General features: G+C 44.7%; 1 protein-coding gene across 3 annotated transcripts in view; it reads left to right on the top strand.

The window, feature by feature from the left end:
* COL26A1 (collagen type XXVI alpha 1 chain) overlaps positions 1-23,268 on the top strand; it is a 214,393-nt gene that overhangs the window by 13,585 nt on the left and 177,540 nt on the right. For all 3 annotated transcript variants that reach the window (XM_050929118.1, XM_050929119.1, XM_050929117.1), the window contains exon 2: positions 19,674-19,796. In XM_050929118.1, the coding sequence (XP_050785075.1) occupies positions 19,674-19,796 (123 nt within the window). The remainder of the gene's footprint in view (positions 1-19,673; positions 19,797-23,268) is intronic.

The following is a 23,268-nucleotide window of genomic DNA, read 5'->3' as shown; positions in this document are numbered from 1 at the left end:
ATTGTTCAGAGGGGGTGTTCAGCTCTTACTTCACAAGGTCCAATGTTAGACTCTGAAGCTAAGCACCGACAACACTAGTCCCTTCTGGAAAATTTAGGTAACATTGTCCGCTGACAAGAGCGGGAGAGTGGGTGTCAGACCTGGGTTCCATTCCTGGCTGTGCAGCAAATTTACTGTGCTGTTTGGGCAAGTTAATTCCCTGCCTCAGTTTTCACCGCCTGGAGAAAAGTACTTCACATGACTTTTGCAGGGCTTAATAAATAAACATATGTAAGCCACACCCACTCAAAGATGGTGCTGTGTGTCCTCTCTTGCTGTTTCGTCCACATATAGAGAGAGACTCAGCTTGTTACAGTCTTGGCTAAGAGAACTTGGCAGTCTTTTAGCTTGGCAGTAGAGGTTCATGCTTTTTTAAATTCAAAAGTCACAGGTTCAGTCCCTTCTGCTGACAGTTAACTCAGAGGTGCTGTATTTGTCTCCATGCTTTATTAATCTTATAGCAATGCAAAGTATTAATTGTTATAGTCGTCACAGCAACTGGCAGGTCACTGAAGTGTCCCTTGCACTAGTTTGGGATCTGGCTACGTTTTGGGCCAGCTGCATTTTGTAAGCAGGGAGCATTATGACAAAGGTTCTGAGTATTCATTTGAATTTACAATACATCCTTGCTGGAGATTATTAATTTTCCCTCTTCGCTTGACTCATTGCAAGGATTGCACTCTAGGTCATGTCTTGTTTATGAACATGTGCTCAGCCTCCTCCTATAATCAAGACCTTATGATACATTGTAACTAGAGCCGGGTGAACTATGTGTAGCAAACGAAGTATTTGTCCAATGCAGCATTTTTCTGGTTGTGAATGGTCCAGGAGCAGATCTCTGTGTCAATAGACTTGTTTGCTGTTCACTGTTGTTGAACTGTTTTGAGGTGACTCTTTTTGACATGAGCTTTTGATATTCACAAACTAAAATTCCAGCTGGTCTGATTAGACACATTGGTCACATGGTATATTTTGTCTGCCCTGGTTGGACCAGTGAGGGATTTGGCTAGCCCATGCAATGGGTGCCTGCTCCCTGGGCACTTCAGAAACTAGGGATGTGGGGTGGAGAAGGTGGATCTGGCACTCTGTGGTTTGACTGGCCATTCACCCTATGTGGTGACATGGGTGGATGCAGGTGCTGTAGACGTTGCTTGAGGCTTGAGTGTCACCATGGAACAATACACTGCTCTGCAACCTGGAAGGAGAACTCCTCTCTCCATTGGTCCCTGAGGAATTCCCCAATCTGCAGCTTGGGGTAGCATTTGGGCTTAATGGCAAATGTAACCCCCTTTTGTGTGTGTGTATGTGTGTGTGTGTGTGTGTGCACGCGTTTCTGTCCGTCTGTCCCCATCCTTTGTTGCCTGACCCAAAGAGGGTTATGGGTCTCTGTTACAGCTTTTACTTACCAAGCCTGGATCCCTAACTCAAGCTATGGAGACTCATGGTTTTAGTTCTGGAGGTCCCTCATTCAGTCCCTGGAATTGGCCAAAATGATGACTATCATACAAGCACTGCATATTGATGTGGTTTTAAAGTAGATTGAAACAACCAGGAAGCTCTCCCTGGCCCCAGTGAGGAAGAGGAACTGTAGGAGAGCATTGCTACTCAAGCCAGGAAGAGGAGTTAAACTCTCTGCTTTTAGCTACCTCCCCTTTCTGGCTATATGTAAAAGTGAGTGTGAATTCTATATAATCACTCATGTTGCTCAATTTCTCTTTGGTAAGATATGGCCCCACCTCCATCTTGGACTGTTATGCCACCTGATACAAACCAAACACTACACTGAGTGCTCAACTAAGGTGGCAATGTTTCAAAAGAGGCTGATCCTCAGGAATGGTAGAATGAATGGGATTTGAAGCCATTTGCCTTTGTTAATTCCACCCTGTTTAGGAGAACTGGATTGTACACATGGACTCACTTTGACATGGAAACTAACCAGTTATTGGTTTCACCAAGCTTCTGAAAGTACAATCAGGATTTGGCAAATCAATGTGGCGTTAAACTTTTTAAATTTAGAGTTCATCTCTATTGCAGCAGCTTAACATAATGTCATGGTCAAAATGAAATAGACAATGGATCTTGCCTAAGGTCTTGCTGCCTTTATTTTGAACCCGAGATGCATGCCCTTAAACAAACACACTTGGCTTCTATATGTAGCTCAGTGATGCATTTTCCTCTTTCTTTTGCATCTAGCCTTATTTATTGTGTACCAATATTAGGTGACTCTTGTAAGCTCTCTAAAACTACACATGGAACAGATGCTGCATTTCTTTCAGCAGCAGTCATCTTTAGCCAGGGCTTTTCTGGACCTCAGACCGAGGGCTAATTGGACTCCAATTGCCATGCTAAATGCTTCTGGGTAAGTCACTACATAAAAAAGTGAAAGATCACTTGTTCATTAATCAGCATATGATACAGTGGATGGAATCTGTCTGGAGGATGGAGATGGACTTTGTTTTCAGTGTTTAATTTTCTAGCTGTGGTGCAACAGCCCAGAGCTTTCAGTATACAATGCCACTAAATGTCTGCCATCTGGTGGGATAATTAGCTCCTTGAAGAATGCAGGTGTGTACGTGAATGCAGGGTGGATGAGATGTATCATTTGGCTGGTGCTATGAAAAACACCAGTGCATTAAGTGCTGGTTAGAAGGCAGCAGGGTTCTCGGTGCCACTTGTATTTGATCAAAAAGCAACAATTAAAATGCTTCCTTATATATTTCATTTGTACTTCGGAACACTTAAAGATCCTGGTGACATACAAGGTATTACCAGACTATTCTGCCAAAGCACAGAAAAGGCACTGAATTACTGTGTGGTTAACATTGTTTCTGATGGTGTTAGTGGTGGGAACATTTGTCATATTTGGAAATCAAGCTTTTCGAATGATCAGGTCATCTCAAGTAGGACACTGTGTGCTGAGAATAAAGATTCTTCACGCCAAGTCCTGAGGACTCAATGTGGAGGAGGAAACACCACAAATGAGGTCTTGCAATGGGTTTTGTGTAGCAAAATGCCCTTTTAATGATGTTGCATGGGGACTAGAGGTTACTATTGTGGCCAGTGTCTTCTTTGTCCACAGTATGAATCTGTGAAACACTGCTCAGTATTTTACATTAACACCAAGAACAACCCTTGTGTATTCTCTAAAGTAGATGTGATATTCTATCCTTGGGATTTCTATTTTTGAAGCCAGAGCTTTCAAAGCTGAAATAATGGGGGTGTGTGTAAACGGCTCTAACTAGTAGAAACTATTGAGGTGCTACTTCTTACAAGACCAAATAACTGGGGAGTCCCAATGCAAATGACCAGAATTTTGTTCATTGGGTCAGTTTGTTTACTTGCCCATGAGCTTGGGGGAAGCAATGATTTTACTTTTGTTTCTTTCACTATTGTAGTCTAGTTTCTATTCAGAGGTACTTCGTGAATAGGATTGTGTATGCTGTAGTGCATCTTGACACCATTCCCTTTACAAGCTCACAACAGAGCTCTGCGGTTTTAAACCTCTGCTCAGAAATGGGGAAGAGTCCAATAATTTTGTGTCTTGCTGATAAGAGAAGGACTCTCCAGGGTAACCTTTCAAGAGGGTTGTGCCAAATGCAATAGCAAAGACTTTAAAATGGGAGCCTAAAGTTTAGTTCCTAGGGCCTTATTTAGACGCTTAAATATGTGTCCTGATTTTAGTGGGTGGTTTTTTAAATAAAAAGCCTGGAGCACCTCGTAGCTGTCACTAAGTTTAAGGGTAGTATTCAGGATAATTTTTCTGCATATGCAGGCAAAATATATTACATAAAATCATAAAAATCATACCGCCCCCTTCCAGGATAAAGTTCCACCACTGAACATGATCTTGATTGGCATCAACAGAGGCATAAGCAGGGGCAGCTCTATGTATTTTGCTGCCCCAAGCATGGTAGGCAGGCGGCTTTCGGTGGCGCGCCTGCGGGAGGTCCCCTGGTAACATGGATTTGGCGGCGCGCCTGCAGGAGGTCTGCCGTTCCCATGCCTTTGGTGTACCCACTGTCGAAACCGCGGGACTGACGGACCTCCTGCAGGCAAGCTGCCAAAGGCAGCCTGACTTCCGCCCTCACAGCGACTGGCAGGCCACCTCCCCTGCGGCTTGCTGCCCCAGGCACATGCTTGGTGTGCTGGTGCCTGGAGCCGCCCCTGGGCATAAGCCTTGCATCAGAAGGCAGAACCTGAATCTCAGTGCTACGTTAGCCTGTGGGGCTGCTTGTGTGAGGAAAGGGGCTGCAGGAATAGGCCCTGTATCCTTAGTGACTGTCTCTTAAGGCATACAAATGCAAACCATGTGTTGTAAGTACCAGGTGCCAGATCCTCATCTGAGGGAGGCTATCTTACCACAATCTAATTAAATTCTATTTTAGGATGTTTATACTCCGAAGATTGTGTACATAGGTAACTGATTAGCAATTCCTGTTTTCAGAGGTTAAAGAAATTGCTTTGCTTTGTCTTATTATTGCTTTATTGCAAGAGGTGTATTTATAGGTTGGAGAGCAAGTTATTTCTATTTATAATATCAAATACTGCACAGTACTGTTTACATTTATGTAGCCTGATTCTGATCTCAGTTGTTCTCGTGTTAAGTCAGGAGTAAGTCCACTGAAATCAGTAGCTACCCTGGTATAAAACTGGTGTGAGATGGAATTGGGCTCCTTGCATTTAGTTTCAACAGTTCTTGATCATGGATTCTAGAGCAGGAACAAAGAGCCAAGTTCAGAGGCAACTGTTGATTTGTGTTCGTCAGAAACAAAGTATATTTTAAACAAATACTTAAATGGCGTTTTGCCTTCCAGTTCCAGCCCTGCAGCTTTAGTGGGTGTCTCTCTAGAAAATGTGGCCTTGAAATGGAAAGGGAAAATTATATAAAGGAACGACCCAGTCCTGTGACTGTACTGGAAATATGAAGACAGGAGACTAGTCTGCAAGTGAGTATCCAACTGTGCAAAAATGTTTAGGCTCAGGTTTTTCTTTCTTTTTAAATGGAGAGCTATCGGGTTTGCAAAAATGTCACACTTGTAATTGTGCACGATTTCCATACTGCATTGTGCATGATTTCCATACTGCATGGATATCAAATGCCAAATTCCAGCCAGTCAGTCAACTTCAGCAAAGTTGAATTCCATGGATATTTTTGTGTTTTCTTCCCTTCCTTCTGCCCCCAAAGTGAATGCCGGAAACCACTGTCCCCTCATTGATTACAACTCTCCCATATTACTGCAAAGTACTAGAATGCTTATAACAATAAGTCTTCGGGAAGAGGACTCTCAAAGAAATGAAAGCTACTGTCTGCTTTTGAGAACTTAAATCCATGGAATAGCTCCCTTCATTTTCATGATGATGCACCTGGTTCAGGCAGACAATTGATAGGCTTTGATTCAGTCATAATGTGTCACTGGCAAGAGGAAGGGAATCAGACATCCTACAGATAAATAACAAGACCCTTCTGGCTCTGCCAGACCAACTTATCCGCCATCATGTCCCATATCTAATACCCCTCCCCCCCACAGAAAAAGCTGCCTTAAAAGGAATGTTATTAAGGTTGCAAAATCAAGCACTAAAAACTTAGGAAATGCCAGATTAAGGTTACCTGTGCAACCTTAATTCTGCCCTTTTGTGTGTATGCATTATGATAGTCTTTTTTTTTTTTTTTAATTACACGATCACATCTATTTCTCCCCCGCCCCCCAGGAACCCCTGCCTCATTCACTGCACAGAGGGGACAGTGCTCACACAACCTTAATTCTGGCATTTCTTAACTTTTGAGTGCTTGACTTTTGCAACCTTAAGGTCCTCTGACCTATTTTGTGTATAATTTTCTAGGGCTTTTAAAAAAGCAGACTGAAAATAGAAATGCGAACAAGTGGCATCATATTGACACCAACATGGCATATTAGCAGGGTCGAACTCTTCAGATGCACCTCACAGACCACTGCCACTTGAGCTAACTGAGCACATAGCAGTAGTAGGTTGGCATCCTCTGTGGACCAGCACTGAAAGGGGATGAGACCCTTTGCAAGTGAGTTTCACAGATATTTCCTGACATCAGAGGAATGGTGAGATGATAATCTTGGGTTCCATTCCAGGCTCTGGATGGGAGTGTTTGGGCAAAGTTCCAATCCTGTCTCTCTTTCACCCCTTGCTCTTTATCCCAGTCCCATTCGTTTCACCTAGCCCATCCAGTCTCTGCTCCCAGGCTTCTCATCCCAATATCCCAGTTTCTGCCATCCCCACAGCCCAGCTCCTCATCAGATCTGTCTGCTCTTCAGTCCCAGGCTTCCCTCTGGTTATCCTCAAATCTCAGTCTCCCTCACCTTTGTTTCCCATCCTGGCTCCCAGTCTCTCCCCTAGGTCTGGCTCTTGTCTCTTGGGCAGTCCGTTCAAGCAATGTTGTCCTCCATGATGCATTGACCTAATAGATGGGGCATTGAGAGCACAGGAGAGGCAAGCTCCCTGCTCTAAGTTCTGGTGTCCAGACCTGGATGCAGTATGGCCTGGTGCAGCTGGGAGATGAAATTGCAGGGAAAGGCCTGCTCATCCCCCTGCAGCCCTGAACTCGAACCTGCTCTGTGCAGGTGGAATCTTCAGGAAACTGCTGCAAAGCTAAGCATGTCTCTGCTGAGCATGTGCAAACAGCAGCTTTTCCCAAGGCTTATAACTTGACCAAATTTGGGCAGACTTTCACAGGGAAGGCTCAGGCTATAGCTTTGAAACTGAAGCCACGCACCTGCCGAAGTTCAAGTCCTAATCCCAAGGCACAGAGGTGCTAGAGCTTCTCAACGAAAATGTTGCCAGACTCTGTTAACGTGGGCAATACAATGTGTTTGTCCTTGGCCTTGTTCCTGTAACTGTTCCCTGAACTGTTTTGGCTGAAATTTTCCAAAAAGAGCTCAGCCTGAGGGAGAGAGACATCCAGCATGGAAAACTTCAGCCTAAATGGTTAGCTTGGCAATGGTCCAAGCAGAGAAGTGTAAGGCAACCCTAATAATAGATGTGACCAGCTCTGTCTATGAATTGAGGCTTCTGTGGATATGTCTGAGCTACTTATGTGCTACTCTTGCTTATTATAACATCCAGAGGTTGAACATCTATTGAACCAAAGATAAGCTGTGGATTCCTACTTACTTATTGAGGACCACTTGCCACTCCCTCTGCCTCTCTGATTTGTTTTCAGTGCATTTATTCTGTGTTTCTTAGTGTCTGGCATGTGGGGTTTATGCTATGGAGAAGATTCTATATCCAGGTCACATGGAGCAGGAGCAGCTGCAGAATAAAGCTATTGTGGAGACTACCAGATCCTGGCCCACTTTTTGTTTAGCTCGTTTAATGTACAGAAGGAATTTGGAACATAATTGGTCAAAACCTGCATCAAATACTCAATTTACACCATTTTTTAACACCATCATGAAGTTCTCTCTACTGCTGTGATTCTATACAGAAACTTCTGTCCTTCAAGCAGATTTGTTCTGATGGATGAAGTAAGTCTGTACAACTGTAGATGCTAACATCTAAACTTTGCTTGTGGTGTTAATACCAAAACTTGTGATTTAAGGGAGATTAGATCCATTATTCTTAACATGGTTCTTATTACCCAGGGGCTCAGTTCTATCCTCACTGCTAAAGACTGTGCTGTTTCTAGGCTCTTAAACATTATAGTAGTTTCCTCAACAAGGTAATTTCATTTATTGCAGGGGAGAAAGGTGCAACTTTGTGTCATTTCTTGTCAATGTTAATGAGTTCAGCCCTGGGAGGAATGGCATAGGAAAGTCAGCTGCAACATTACAAACCCAGCAAATCACAGTTAAGAACACTTGGCCTCGGGAGCAGCTGAAGCCTACAGTCAGTGTGGAGACCAAGTTAATTTTCACCGCTAAAGTAGAGGATTCCCTTAGGAATAATGGCCTGTGCCAGATGTTCTTAATTCTCTTGACAAAACAGAGAGAGAGTTGAAATCCCTCACTCCTTTCCTCTCCAGATGGCTCCATTCCTTTACCTGAATAAATAATGCTGCTCATCTTCCAAAGGTTTCCTACCGCTCTCGCGGTGCCTGGGCAGCGATTGACTGTTCTGAAGATCTTCTGCCACTTTTCCTTCCTCCAGAGCTAATATCCATGATCATAACAGCCTTTTTCAAGGCATAACCTCTTTTCTTCTGGGTATAAATAATAGCTATTGCCTCCCTTGGCCTTGCCCACCCCAAATGCTAATGCCTAAAGATTTAGTTTTTCCACCTTTGCCTTCGGTAAAACAGTTTCATGGTTCCAGTACCCCCAAGGATGGAACTGGTTGTTTTTGTCTTTCTGGCTTTCCAATGCACCCATCACTGTAGTTTCTAGGCATAGAGTTATGTGAGCTTCATATGCCATTATGAACAGGACAGCGTGTTGCAAGCCTTTATGAAGGTTAGGAAGTATAAACTAGCGGGTAGGCCACTGGAACTAGGGTGATCTGGGTTCAGTGCCTTCGCTCAGCCATGTACTTCATTGGTGACCTTGGGTGGATAACGGATCTAATCTCCCTTAAATCACAAGTTTTGGTATTAACTCTTAATTTACTCGGTCCTTCAGTATCTCATCTGTAAAAATGGTGACCCTGTTGCCTTAATCACAGGAGTGAAGATAGAATCCATTAATGAGTGTGAAGTGCAGGGATGTTGTGGTTGTGATGCTGGCAGACCAAAGCCCCAGGCTCACTCAATGAGTAACTGGAAACCAGTCTTGCTTACCCATGTCTTCGCATTATCAAAATAGATATTAGACCTTAAGTTGATAAGAATGTGTTTCATAAAATGCTTGTGGGAGGCTGCATGTATTGTTTGTTCTCCCTCAACAATACTCAATGTTCTAAACCGAGAGCAAGCATTTGCGTTGCAAACCTCTGACTATGTAACTCATGAAACTGGGGTAACAAGCCTTGTGGAATGCAAATGATGGTCTCTAACAAGAAGATGTTAAATCCAGTTCATTAAATGCAAACAAGCCATTGTGCGAGATCAAGGATCAAAGCCTTTAAGTGCATTCCTCCCCTGACCTCATGAAGGAGGGACCTGTATGGAAACTTGCTATCAGCTTGATTTCTGAGGGAAGAACCTATAAAAATGATCATCTCTTTGCTGTTAGAACTCTCTAAACTAAAGTGAGACATCCCCTCCAGGGATATCCCTGAGTTTGCCCTCAAAGACTTTTTGAATTGACAGATCACTACAACTTTGTCACTTTTAAGATTTAGATTGAAGCTCATTTGTGTTTTATATGCTTGCTTGCTTTAACCTGTAAATAAGACTGCTTTTTCTTAACTAATAAACCTTTAATTAGTGTTTATTGCAGAATTAGCTACAGGTATTGTCTAGGAGATCTAAGATAATTGATCTGGGGTAAGTGATTGGTCTCTTGGGACTGGGAACAATCTGAAATTTTTTTTTGTGTGTGTGGAAGTGGCCATTTATTGCCAAGTCCAGCTTGCCTGGGTATCAAGATAGACTGGAGGCTGAGGGGACTGACTCCATGGTAAGACTCTTGTGTTTCAGGAGTTCACATTTCTTACTGGGTTGGTGAACACACTACCAGTCTGGGGTGTCTGCCCTGTTTTGACAGTCTGCCTTGAGGCAGGCATTCACACTCGCGAGCCACTCTAGATAGCGTGACAGTGGTGATAAGGGCCAGGTACATATCTACATGCTAGACATGGACCTAAACAACTCCCCAAATCTGAGCATCCCTGAACTTGGGACAAATTGGCACCTGGTTCTGACCTTTCCTTGAAACAGCTGAACTGTAACCCTGGATCTGGACACCTCTCAACTTGGGGGAAAATTCAGCTCTGTCTTGTGAAATGTTTAAAGAGGGGGTCAAGCTCATCGCTATCCAGCTTAGAACCATTCTCGCCAGCTGAACATATTGAACTCTTTTCAGTCAAGTCACAGCATTAAAGACAGTAATTCAGGCACGGCCTAATGATGGAGGGTAGGGTGAAAGTATGTTTATGTGAATAAGAGGGGACTAGTGTGTGGCTATGTGTGAAGAGAAATTCTAGGTGCCTGGCAGCCTTCAGATCGGAGATTTCTTGGCATGCATAAGAGCAGCTTCTACTGCCAGTCTCAGATATATAAATAACTGACTCCTTCCAGCTGTAGGCTTTGCAGTGCAATGTATGGATTGCAGTTCTGGCAAGGCATGTAGGACACTGTGCTATTTATGAAGAGCATTGGCATGGCTTACTTTCTTTGGAGTCAATCAGCATCTTTTTCTCACTAAAAGTCCGCGACCTTCGATTTTTATTGAAATTCCTTTCCAGTATTGCAGGGAAATTGATCGCGCCGGTGAAAAACGTTATGAGGAAACACAGGAAAATCTCTCTACTTCTCAAAACACTTCTACTGTTTTCTGCTCCCTAAATGTTGATCTATGCTAAGTATAACATACAGTCTGTTATCCTTATGAAAACAAAGAGATAATTCAGTGCAGTTGTTTACACAGCTAAAAGCTATACGGCAACCTACAAGCAACAGAAACACCAACTTTGTAGCAGAGGCTCAGTAGGGTGCAGTCAACTTTTTTGTCCAAATTCACAAGCCAGGTGTTGGTAAAAACCATCCTTCTAGAACAGATACAATTACAAGATATTTTGCTGCTTTCCTCTGTCTCAGCCCAGTTCAGTCTAACTGACTGATCAGTAGTGCCTGACTTCTTGTATTGCATGTACCATGTATGTGCTGCTTGTGGGTGGGTGGCACAGAAGCCATGATATCTCCTTTCACTTGGCTCTGCACCAAGATAAATGGTCTAGCTTCTAGGACTGTTTGAAAGTGCAGTGCATTGGACTAGTGTGAACTTGTCACATTGTTTAAGGGTGTTATCCAGTTGTCACTGGAGCTTGTGTCTACATTATCCAGTTTGCTGAGTACTTGAGACAGAAGGTCCTGAGTACTGCATGCTGTAGTCTTCCTTTTTTTTTTTTTTTTAAATAGGACAGGGTACTATTTCAGTTTATGAAATTGAAGCATGGTCCCCCAGCGAAAAGGGGGACTAGGTAAGAATATAACTGCTTTCAGTTCTAAGCTGTAGCCTTTTGACTAAAACCTGAGGCTGGATTAAACTCTGAGCTCAGCCTCTTACTGTTTCATAGACTAAACCAATCTACATTTGCTGCTGTGGACAGGACTTCTTGTTTGCTTTAGCTGTACAGTCTTTAGTTGTGCTTAAAATGGAAAAAGTTAAGTATTTGCAAATATTTATTCTAGGGCAGTGGGTTTAAAAAACTTTATTTGCAAACCTCCTTGCTTTTTTGTATTGTTCATTTGTCTCTCTCCCTATCTGTCTTCACTCCCTTTCCCCCAGTGAAATAGCTTTTTGGTTACTCCAAGCCAACACAATTAAACTAGTCGTTAATTTGCTGTTGAGAGCTGGGTATATGGCCTCTTTTGGAGGTTAGAATGTCTTAGACAGCTGCACTTGTGTCACCTCTGATTCCTCCTCCCTCTGTTGTCCCTTCTGTTCTCTCTTATTGCAGGATTGCTGGCTGTGCAGAAATTTTAGGGAGAAATATGACCCTAGAGACTCTTGCCTGACTTTTTCATCCAAATGGGGGTTCTAAAGAGATGGCTTTCCCAACCTGCTCTATGCTATGGTCAAAAGCTTTACCCGCTTCCGAGTGTCTGGCTTTATTAATACAGAAATTGACAATAATGAAGTGCAGCTCAAGCCTTCTGTCCAGGGTTGGCTGCTCTTTGAGTTCCTCTCTCAGGACTGCTCAGCCCACACCCTAGATAGTCAGTCAGCCTCTCTGTCATCTCCCTTATGTCCAGGTGGGGTAATGAGTTATCTGCCTTAGTGAGACAACAGAATCCATTTAACTCTTTCTGGGCATCTGCTAACAGGGTGTGTTAGGCAAAAGCCTCCAGCCTGTTTAAGACTATCAAACCTCCTAACAGGTCTCTGCTCAAATAGGCTTGAACAGAGTTGATTTTGCTACCACTTGACATCCTGGAATGTCTGAGCTAACATGTTTGTAGCCCTCCCTCATCTTCCCACTCTACACCGTAAATCTCCTAAGTATCAGAGGGGGAGCCGTGTTATAGCCACAAAAACAATGAGAAGTCCGGTGGCACCTTAAAGACTAACAGATTTATTGGGCCATAAGCTTTCATGGGTAAAAACCCACTTCTTCAGATGCATGGAGTGAAAATCAGATACCGGCATAGATACTGGCACGTTTGTAGGAGAACATGTCAATCTCCCTGGACATTCAATAGCAGATTTAAAAGTTGCCATCCTTCAACAAAAAAAACTTCAAAAACAGACTTCAAAGAGCAACTGCAGAGTTGCAATTCATTTGCAAACTTGACATCATTGATTTGGGCTTGAATAGGGACTGGGAATGGCTGGCACACTCCCAAAGCAATTCTACCCCTCTGGGTATTGACACCTCCTCATCAATTATTGGGAGTGGACCACATCCACCCTGACTGAAATGGCCTTGTCAACACTGGTTCTCCACTTGTAAGGCAACTCCTTTCTCTTCATGTGCTAGTATATCTATGCCTGTATCTGTAATCTTCACTCCATGCAGCTGAAGAAGTGAGTTGTTTTTTTTTCCCCATGAAAGTTCATGCCCAAATAAATGTTAAGTCTTTTTAAGATGTCACTGTGCTCCTGGTTTGTTTTTGTAAATCTCCTAGGATGTCTAATGGCATCTCTCTAATGTTGTCGGCAAGGATTGAGAAACAACATACTCAACTCTACGGCCCCAAGCTTGAGTTTTCTAAATCAGTGGCTAACAAACTACAGTCTACAGTTCCCCAGCAGTCCATGGAAGCCTTCCTGGTGGTCTTGCAGAATGGAACATTTTTCAAGAATTTAATTAGGGTGGGTGGAGAGTGTGTTTCTCGAAGTGGCATGCAGAATGGAAAAGATGGAGAGCCACTTCTCTAAACTATTCAGTGGAGTGTAAATTCTGTAAGGCATTTTGCTAAACATATCATCGATGGACACATTTAAGATCTAGCAGCTCCATCCTTAAAGGAGCTGTAATTTGGGTCATTACATTTACTTGGCTTGAGTCTCCTCTTTGCATAAGCAATAACACGTTCTCTGTCATCCTGGACCTGTGCCAGTAAAACTCCTAAACCTTTCTTGCTAGCATCTGCCTATACTGTAAAGGGTCATTTATCGTCCGTGTGTAAGCAAAGACGGGGGTCTTTCATCACTTTTAGTCTGAGGCACTGCAATGCCTGCTCACACTCTGGGGACTGTTGCTACTGAGACTGGCTTTGAAAGGAGAAATCTCTCCTTAGGTCTTAAAGTCATTGCACTATTATAGCACATGGCCCCTAAATTCTACATGTTGTTATTCTGGTAGGCACGACAGTGATCTAGATGGGTTCTTGTCGTTTTATCGTGACTCTTTTCTTCTAGTCTGTGGTAAAATACTGAGGGATAAACATGTTCTCTTTAACTGATATGCTTGAGCCCACATAGATCAACTTACTTATTGGGAAAATAATTCTTAACTGAAAAGCTTTTCCAGGCACCAATCCACTTTGCAGTAAGTTAATGCAAGTGATCCCATTCCAATTCCCATGAAAGCACAGGCCTTTACAACTGGAATTCAAGGACTAAGCCGATCAGCTGTAAGCAGTGTCAGGCTACTCTCCCTTTGTGTGGTTGGGTCACCCTAAACACCCTTGTCCAGGTTTTCATGGGCACCAGTGATGATTCAAAGCCAAATTCCCATTGACCTGGGTAAGTACCAAGCTGCCATTCAGGTCTGAAAATCTCCCTCGAAAAGCAAGTGGGCGCTCACACGCTATTCTCTCGTGTGGGTGCATGCATGTGTGTGAAATGCACTCTAATTGCAGCCGTTTTTGACTAATCCACAAGAAGTGCCCTGAATACAGACTAGGGCTCCCCACTGTATCTTAAAGACATGGCCCACAGAAAATGGCTTTACTTCACAATACGCATCTACAATCCCTCCATTGCCACCTAGCTGTGCTAAGTAGTTTGGTTCCTAAAGTAAGGGGACGATATTCATCAGAGGGGCCCAAAATGCAGTATTTAGGTCTGGCTGTAAACTAGCCGAAGGCAATATTGGTTGGTCTCTAATGTCTTCTTAAATGACAGATTCAAATGGCTGCTGTTGCTTTTTGCACCAAGGTGGCCTAGTACCACCTCCTCTCTAGCATGTTACGCATCCATTTCCAGAGCCTGCGTTTTTTCTCCACTTATGTTGTGCCCTTGGGACTATCAAGATCCCATGCTGTCATTCAATGTATTGGATTTCAGTCTCCATGAAGTCATGAGCTTCTCTGGTGTGCTACAGAGAAACCCTTTGTCCAGGCAAGTGGAAAAAGAAACACAAAAGGGAGTTGGATTTGTTTCTCTGAGTGAAACAGGAGTAAGTCCACTGAAGTCAGAGTTATAGTAACATAAAAGCAGTGTGGGGAGAATCAAACTCACTCTCATTTCAGTTAAACATCTCCACAGCATAACAGAAACATTTTTCTCTTCCAATCTGTTCTCCTGTGCCCACTGAAATCAACAGAAGAAAGTTCAGAGGGAGTTGGGGGCGGAGGGCATACATCTGAAGTTTATAACTGTAGGGATATTGCCTATAATGGAGAGTAGTCAATTCAACGAGCCTTTATTGGAAGGGCAAACCAGAAAAGTGTGGTCAAGTCTAAAGAGAAACCTTGAGCTATGGGAGGTATGTGATAAGGAAGATCTGCCCAGGATAAGGCTACATAGTGTGTGGTGGTTTGTTTGTTTTTTTTTGTTTTTTGTTTTGGTTTGTTCCCTTGTGTCCATTCTTCATCTGTTGCAGATTGCTGCGTAGTGCAATGTCTCCTTTCTCCCAGGGCTAGGAAGAATTTTTCCTTGTTGCATATTAATGAGAAGCCTTTTATGGTGCCTGATGATTTGGGGAAATGTTTGGGTTTTTTTGTTGTTTTTCTTTCGCTCCCTCCTATTTTGCACACTTGGCACTTGCTGTGCATGACATGAAGTGTGTGTTCATATGGTGGTTTGCACAGCTGTGTGTGGGGATTGTACGATTAACTGCAAGTTCTGTGCTAAACACGTACATGGGGGATGCACTATACAGCCAAACCTTCCTTGCACTCAAATGGAAACTCTTGGTGCTTTGTTGTATATGTGGTGATAATGCCCCAGAACAGAGAATCCTATTCTGCAGTCCTTCAGCAAATCCTCCCATTAAGGCTGAGAGCTGAAATGGAGCTAACCACAGTATAATATGTATTTTCTATCCAATCTAAAACCAACTCCTTTCTCCAGTCCTCTCCCCACCCCATCTTTGTTACAGCCTCCCTCTCTTTCCCCTTAATTTTAACTCATGGAAGCTGTTTACAGCCCATTAAAGGATCAAATATCTTCAGAGGATGATTTGAGCTTTCATTAACATTTTTCCATCTTGCAGTTCAATTCCCTATGTAGGAAACCCTGACTTAAAGCATGATTCAGAGGGTAGCAATGCCATTTGGATATTATGGAGTTGGGATCCAGAGCCCAGATATTAGTGTTTTGTATTTGTACAAAGCAGGATGTCTTTCCTCCCCAGACATTCGGTGGAATTCATTTGGAACATCATCTTTGCAAGCTACATGCTTTGTATCTTTAAACATTACAGCCCGATGTGGTCAAAGCTGAGTTGCTCCTATAAATGAGATATGGGCCTATGAATAAATGACACAGCACTGATAATCTTGCTTGTTTTATGGCCATCAAAATCTTCATCCTGTGATGTGGGATTGTACCGCATATGGTAATACAAACAAGTATTATTATCTCTTCATTTAAATCTTTAACATAGTTTCCTATTTAGATTCTCCTGATTCCTCTGCCCAAGGTTGCCTGGCAAGAATTCCCCATAGTGACAGCTGGAGCGGTGAAACTACTGTAGGCCTTTTCCCACAGTGGAGTCCTGCAGTGTCAACTGTTTTCCAGCCTCTAGAGAGACGGCCCAGTGGCATGAGGTCACATTAATATCCATCTGAGTCAAGGGATAAAAATAAGCCTGAAAAATACTGCAGAATACTAATAAAAATCTGAGAGAACTGCCTCTCCAATTGCTGCACATCACTTACAAGCTGGGAAATACTTGGGATGTGACTGTAACATGTGGGTGTGATGGGTTGGACCCCTTAAGGTGCTACCTGATATGTTTGGGATATCACTGAGCTCACCTGTTCTGCCAGCCAGGACCCCCTTTTTACCTGTCTTGCTGAGCCAGGCTATCAAGCCTCCTCCAGCACACATGCAGGCAGGGCCACACCCAGCTGCAGAACAACACAGATCAGCTCTGGGAAGGCTCAGTTTAAGGGACTTGCCCCAGCATTCAGGTGTTCACCTCCTGTGGAGTGCAGACCCAATGGTATATTATGAAATCTGCCTCCTCCCTCAATGTGGAGGAAGGTATTCACAGCCTCTTACCCTCCCCGTCAGTTATGAATTGCACAAATGGGGTTATACGACAAACAAGAAATAAGTTTTATTAACTACAAAAGGTGAATTTTAAGTGTCCCAAGAGAGAGCAAACAGAACAAAGCAAATTACGAAGCAAATAAAACAAAACACACATCCTAAGCTTGTTTCACTAAAGAAATTGGTTACAAACAGTAATTTCTCACCTTAAATATTGTCACAGGTAGATTACAGACAGTCTTGAAAGACAGCTGCACTGGCCTGCAGCTGGAGATTTCAGGTATTTCCACTCACAGACTGGATGCCCTCCCAGCCTGGATTCAGCCCTTCTCCCCTCAGTGCAGTGCTTGCTTCCAGGTGCTTTTCAGTGTCTCTTTGGGTGGGGAGGCAGAAGAGAACCACGATGCTGTCACTCCCTTGCCTTCTCGTGTAGGGCGGGAACCCTTTGTCTCCCAGTGGAAGAACACTGGCATTCCAACAGGTGGGTCCAGTCCCAGGTGACTCAGACCCGTGTCTCTGCAGGGCCGTGGCAGCCATTACTCGTAGGCTGTCTGGAGCATCCACAGGAAGATTAAGCTCTTTCACAGTCCATTGTCTTTGCTAATGGGCTGGTTGGGGGTGACACCCGAAGTAGCATAGTTGAAATATAAATACGTAGTCAATGTGCTTAACTTCAGATACAGAAATGCCACAGGCATACGAAGTGGATACAGTAAATCATAACCTTTCCAATGATATCTTACATGAGCCATCTTGCATAAAGTACATCTATGTCATATTCATATCATAAGCATATTTTCATAAAGAATATGGAGTGAAATGTCACAGTGGGCTCCCTTGAGGTACAGGGAGGGTGACCAGGCAGCAAGTGTGAAAAACTGGGACAGGGATGAAGGGGGTAATAGGTGCCTATATAAGACAAAGCCCTGAATATCAGGACTGTCCCTATAAAATCAGGACATCTGGCCACCCTAAAAGGGGGTGGCATGCTAGCCCAGAGTCAAAGGGAGCAACAACAGCAGGAAAAGCTGCGTGGGTTTTGGATTGCCGCTGTTTATGGGCTCCCAGGGCTGCAGGTAAAGCAATGGCAGCTGTTTGAAAGCCACTCCCTTCCTTCCCTGTTCCTGCAGCAGCTGCCAGCCCTGTTTGTATGTGTGGGGTCAGACGACTGATTCTCTGCTCTGATCCTGCAGCACTTGACATAGCTCTTCGAATGCATTCATCCCAGACCTGTGGAGCTACAGGTGCAAGTCTCCCCCTCGCTTTGAAGATCATGATGCCTCCTGGAGAGATGGCGGGAGGATCAACAAAAGGAAATACACTAGAAAGCAGAGAAGGGGGAAGAAAGAACAGAAGCTGAAAAGGACACAGGAAAGGCAGGCAAGAGAGACTGGCCAGATAATGGAAACAGGGAAGAGTAGGTTGGAGAAGGGAGTGCACCTATGTGCACAGGGGTAGGCAGGGCCGGTGCAATCATTTAGGTGGACTAGGCGGTTGCTTAGGGTGCCGAGATTTGAGGGTGCCAAAAAGTGCCCCCCAATTTTTTTAAATGGTTGAGCAGCCGCTGCTGCTGGGACAGAGAGGGAGCCTGAGCTGCCGGCGGAAGCCGGCAGCCCAGGGTGTCCCCTGGGTCAGGGCACCGCTGCAACAGCCAGCAGCCCAGGGTGTCCGGAGGGGGCAGCAGGCAGCTCCTGTGGAGCTGCCACAGTCGTGCCTGCAGACGGTCGGCTGCTCGTGGGAGCTCCACCGGAGCCGCGGAGCACCGGACCGCCCGCAGGCACCACTGCGGCAGCTCCACCGGAGCCGCAGGACCAGCGCGCGGGGCGGCGAAATTGCCGTCTGCCTAGGGCTCTCAAAACCCTAGTGCCGGTCCTGGGGGTAGGGCAATTCAAGCAAACCAGGTTGGGGAACCTTGTCATACCTACAGAATGAAGGATTGGATGCTTCGCTCTGATGTAGCTGTACAGGTGCTGATCCTGCACTAAGGTTTGAAACCTGGGTAAGCCGTGCTGGAAGAAGTCTTGCTTTACATCAGTGGAGCACATCTACTTTAAGTGTTTGTTTGCATCAGTACAACTATGTTGGTGTAGTGACAACACTGCAATCCCTCCCGCGTAAAACATCTGAAGGCACCATCCTTCTTGTTCCTCAAAAGCTGATGGCCGTGAACAATACCTTTTCTTTAGGGTACCTGCTACCATAAATACTGAGGCCCAGGATCCTTTTGTGGGCGTCTTGTGCCTGCAAAGCTCCCTCCTGTATTTTGAGCATGAAGGTTAACCATAGGCTCAATTTGGATGCCTCCCACTGCTCTCCCTGATTTTTGCACTCCGGTCAGGTAGGAATGCCAGGACTCATCTGCTGCCTCTCTTCAGATAAGAGTGAAAGTGTGGGCACAGGTTTGGTGAGTTTAGATTGTGCTTGCAAAAGGGAGACTGCCTGGCTGGATCTAAATACCCTTTAATGAGATTTTTTTTCTTTGAGTGGGGAACAGCTGAAAAACAATTATATTCACTGAAATTAAAAGCAATTATCTAGAGAACAGGAAGGATGCTCTTGTCAAACCACTGGACTGGGACTTGGGAGCCCCAGTTTCAATTCCTGGCTGTGCCTCAGGCTTTCTGTATGACTTAATCGCTCTCTGCCTCAGTTTCCCATCTTTAAAGTGGTATCATGCTACCTTTGTACAATCTAAAGAGGCAAGACACTCTTTGGGGTCAGCAACAGTGTCTGTGCAGCACCTTGCAGAAAGTTGTTAATAGTAAACCCACAACTATCTGAACATGTTTAACACTCAAAGTGCAAGGAATTGTTGGAGTGGAAGGGAATCGGGGGGAGGGGGAATAATGCCAGAAGTAATGGGATGAAATTAAGGCAAGTAAAATTTAGGCTGAATCTTTGGGAGACTATTGGAAAGACCGTCCTGGGTCTCGTCACTTGCAATGTCTGAAAGGAGACCATATAATGCACTGTAGGAGATTCTGGCCTCTGGAGAAGAGACAAAATGTCGTATTAGGTTTCTTCTGTCTCTAATTTCTTTGATTAGCTGACGCAGAAGATCTCCTTGAGACAACATTTTGAGGACTGCAAATATTTGGGTAAACATAGCTGGCAGCAGACTGATGTATGTTACTCAGCTCGCTGCACTACTGGGATTTAAAGTGTCCTTTTTCCTTGCAGGCACTGGTGTCACTACACAGTTACGCGGACAGTTTCCTGCCAAGTACAGAATGGCTCGGAGACCGTGATCCAGAGGGTTTATCAGAGCTGCCGGTGGCCAGGACCTTGTGCCAGCTTAGTGAGGTAAAAGCCCTTAACATCTCGTGTTGTATATTCAAACTGCGGACTGGGCCCTGCGCTCCTGATTCAGTTAATGGATATCTGGGCTAAGCAAAACATGTAGAATTGGGCTGTATGGGGCTGGATTCTGATCTTAGTTGACCCACTATAAATTGGAAGTAACTCATTGAAGTGAAAGGAGTTGCTCTTGATTTATACTGGTATAACTGAAATTGGTACCCCTACCCTATGTCTGTAGCTTTGCTCTGTGTGGCATTTAGCTGTGCGAGCTTCCTCCTACAGTTTTATTGAGGCACCTGGCATTATTGACCTGAAATACCACTACTCTGGCTCTCCGAGAACCTCAAGTGCTCTGACCTCCAGCAGGGCTTTTTGATGTGCACCAGAGCCAATGAGGGACTAAGATAAGGCCGCCAAACACATTGTCACGTGAAACCTATGCCAGGATTGGATTTCATCCTGGTGGGTTCCCAGAGATTCTGGGCTAATAATGCAGGGATAATAAAAGTACTTGATGCTGGGAGCCAGATCTTGCAAGGTGCTCTGAGCTTGTAATTCCCATGGACTTCAGAACACCTTACAAATTTGAGCTCTCATAAGATACTCTTCATCCACAGGTCTCAGGGACCTTTACAGAGTTGTGGTGTCCAATATCCTCACTTCACAGATCAGAAACCTCAGTACAGAGGTTGTGACTTGCATAAGGTTTCTTGACTTTCAGGTCTTTGTCCTACCTGCTAGACAATTCTAGTAATCTATTGTGCTGCCTGGCAGTCCGCAGCATTAAATTAGCCAACAAAGTGAATGGAATTATTTGTCGCCACTTTGTTACCAACAGCTACAGAACAGGGCTTGAGATAATCTCAAGTTTAAAGAAACGTCTTGATGGTAATGTAGGCAGAATATAGTTCCACTCTCTTCAGAAAGCATCCGTCAAATACTGAGCTTCACCTATGATAGTCGTTCATTGGGAATTTTAATTTTTCACCTTGCTGTTAATGCTCTTGGTTCTCCATTTTCATTTGGCCACTGGTCAGTCTTACTCAATTTCCACTTATGTGATTTGGTGTTTTGTTTGGTCTTATTTCAATGACTGCCTTACGTGGGACATTTTATATTTTACATTCTTGTGACCAGACCTGCCTTTTTTTCGTGGGGGGTGGTGCTCCCTTCCTCTTAAGAGTGCACATTAACCTCCTTTAAATACAGTTTTAAAAAAACTTGCCAAATTCTTGCCCATTCTTCCATTTAAAAATGTGAATGAAGGTACACTGCTAACAAATAATCAATCATGTTGGATCAACATCCTGGCTACATACTTGTAAAGCTACTAATTAACTAGGCATATTCACTGAAAAGAAAAATTCTAGCAAATAGAAACTGTGTGTATTGTTCAGTTTTGTGACATTCTAACTTGGCTGGATGGTTTTCTGTCTTAAATTAGTTTTCTAATAGCCTGAATTGTTCTGGCTGCATATTTGAGGAAAGTGCAGAATAGCACTGGAATGATTGGCAAGAGGAAAGCTTAAATTAAAAATGCATAAATTTAAAAATGAGACCAGGTGGGTGAGGTAATACCTTTTTTATTGGACCAACTTCTGTTGGTGAGACAGACAAGGTTTTGAGCTAACACAGAGCTCTTTTTCATGTCACTAAAGACTGAAGAGACCTGGAGATCTCTGTAAGCTCAAAAGCTTGTCTCTCTCACCAACAGAGGTTGATCCAATGTTACCTCACTCACTTTCTGTCTATAATATCCTGGGACCCACACCACTACAACACTAAATTTAAAAATGTCAGAAACCTTGGCACTGAAATAGTTTGTGGTTACTGACACTTAAGATCTCAGTTGGGAGCTGCCTCTCTGGGAAGTAACCGCCCAATAGGATTGCCAGGCATCCGGTTTTCGATTGGAAAGCCTGGTCGAAAAGGTTAGCACCACTGACCAGGCCGTTAAAAGTCTGGTTGGCGGTGCATCAGGGCTAAGGCAGGCTCCATGCGTGGCCTGGCTCCACACTGCTCCCAGAAGCAGCCCCTAGGTGCAGGGGCGATCAACAAAGCTCCTTGCGCTGCCCCCACCCTGAGCACTGTCTCCGCAGTTTCCATTGGCTGGGAACCATAGACAGTGGGAGCTGCAGGGGTGGCGCCTGTGGGTTCAGACAGCGTGCACCATGTAGAGCTACCTGGCCGCCCCTGTGCCTAGGAGCTGGACATGCTGTCTGTTTCCGAGAGCTGTGCAGAGCCAGATCAGGCAGGGAGACTGCCTTATCCGTGTTGCGCTGTGGACTGGGAGGCGCCTGAGGTAAGCGCCGCCTGGCTGGAGTCTGAACCCCTTCCCCCATCCCCAACCCCCTGCCCCAGGTTGGAACCCTCTCCTGCACTCAAACTTCCTCCTGGAGTCTGCACCCCTCCTGCACCCCAACCTCAGCCCTGAGCCCACTCCTAGAGCCTGCACCCCAACCCTCTGCCCCAGGCCTGAGCCCGCTCCCACACTCTGAATCCCTCCTTCAGCCCAGCGCCCCCTCCTGCACCCCCAGCCCAGAGCCCCCTCCCACACCCTAACCCTTCATTTCTGGCCCCACCCTGGAGCCCACACCTCCAGCTGGAGCCCTCACCCCATTCCAACCCCCCTGCCCCAGCCCAATGAAAGTGAGTCAGGGTGGGGAAGAAAGTGAACGAGGGAGAAGGAGATGGAGTGAGAGAGGGTGGGACATGGGCAGGGCCTCAGGGAAGGGGCAGGGCACGGTGGGGGGTAAGCTTTCTGCAATTAGAAAGCTGGTAACCCTACTACCCAATTGTTGGCCCATGCTCCCAGGACGCAGACTAGAACACAAGAAAACTTTCTGTCCAGATTGGAGTTAAGGGGCGGGGGCAGTATTTTACCTCTGTATTTGGCACTGGTGCAACCACTGCTGGAATCCTGTGTCCAGTTCTGGTGCCTGCCATTCAAAAAGGATGTGGTTACATTGGAGAGGGGATCAGAGAAGAGCCATGAGAATGATTATAAGGCATGTTTTCCAATCCTTTAGCAATAGACTCAAAAGCTCAATTTTATTTAGCTTAAAAAAGAGAAGGTTTAAGGGATGACTTAATTACGGCTTATATGTACCTATGTAGGGAATACATATTGAATAATGGGCTCTTCATTGTAGCAGAGAAAGGTATAACACAATGCAATGGCTCGAAGTTGAAGCTAAACAAATTGACTGGAAATAAAGCATATATTTTAAAACTGAGAATAATTAACCATTGCAACAGTTTGCCAAGGGTCATGGTGTATTCCTTATCACTGGCCATTTTAAATCAGGATTGGACGTTTTTGTGGGGAAGGTCTATGGCCTGTGTTATAAAAGACGTCAGACTAGATGATCAGAATGGCCCCTTCTGGCCTGACAATACTGGACTCTACACTCGCACCCCTGCCGGCTGACATCTCCTCCTTGGGTCTTTCAGCTTCTTTGCAGTGATCCCTGGC

The sequence above is a fragment of the Gopherus flavomarginatus genome, chromosome 19, assembly GCF_025201925.1.
Source record: "Gopherus flavomarginatus isolate rGopFla2 chromosome 19, rGopFla2.mat.asm, whole genome shotgun sequence".
Classification (NCBI taxonomy): Eukaryota; Metazoa; Chordata; order Testudines; family Testudinidae; genus Gopherus; species Gopherus flavomarginatus.
The sequence above is the reverse complement of the archived record's forward strand: the minus strand, read 5'-3'. Positions and strand labels throughout refer to the sequence as shown.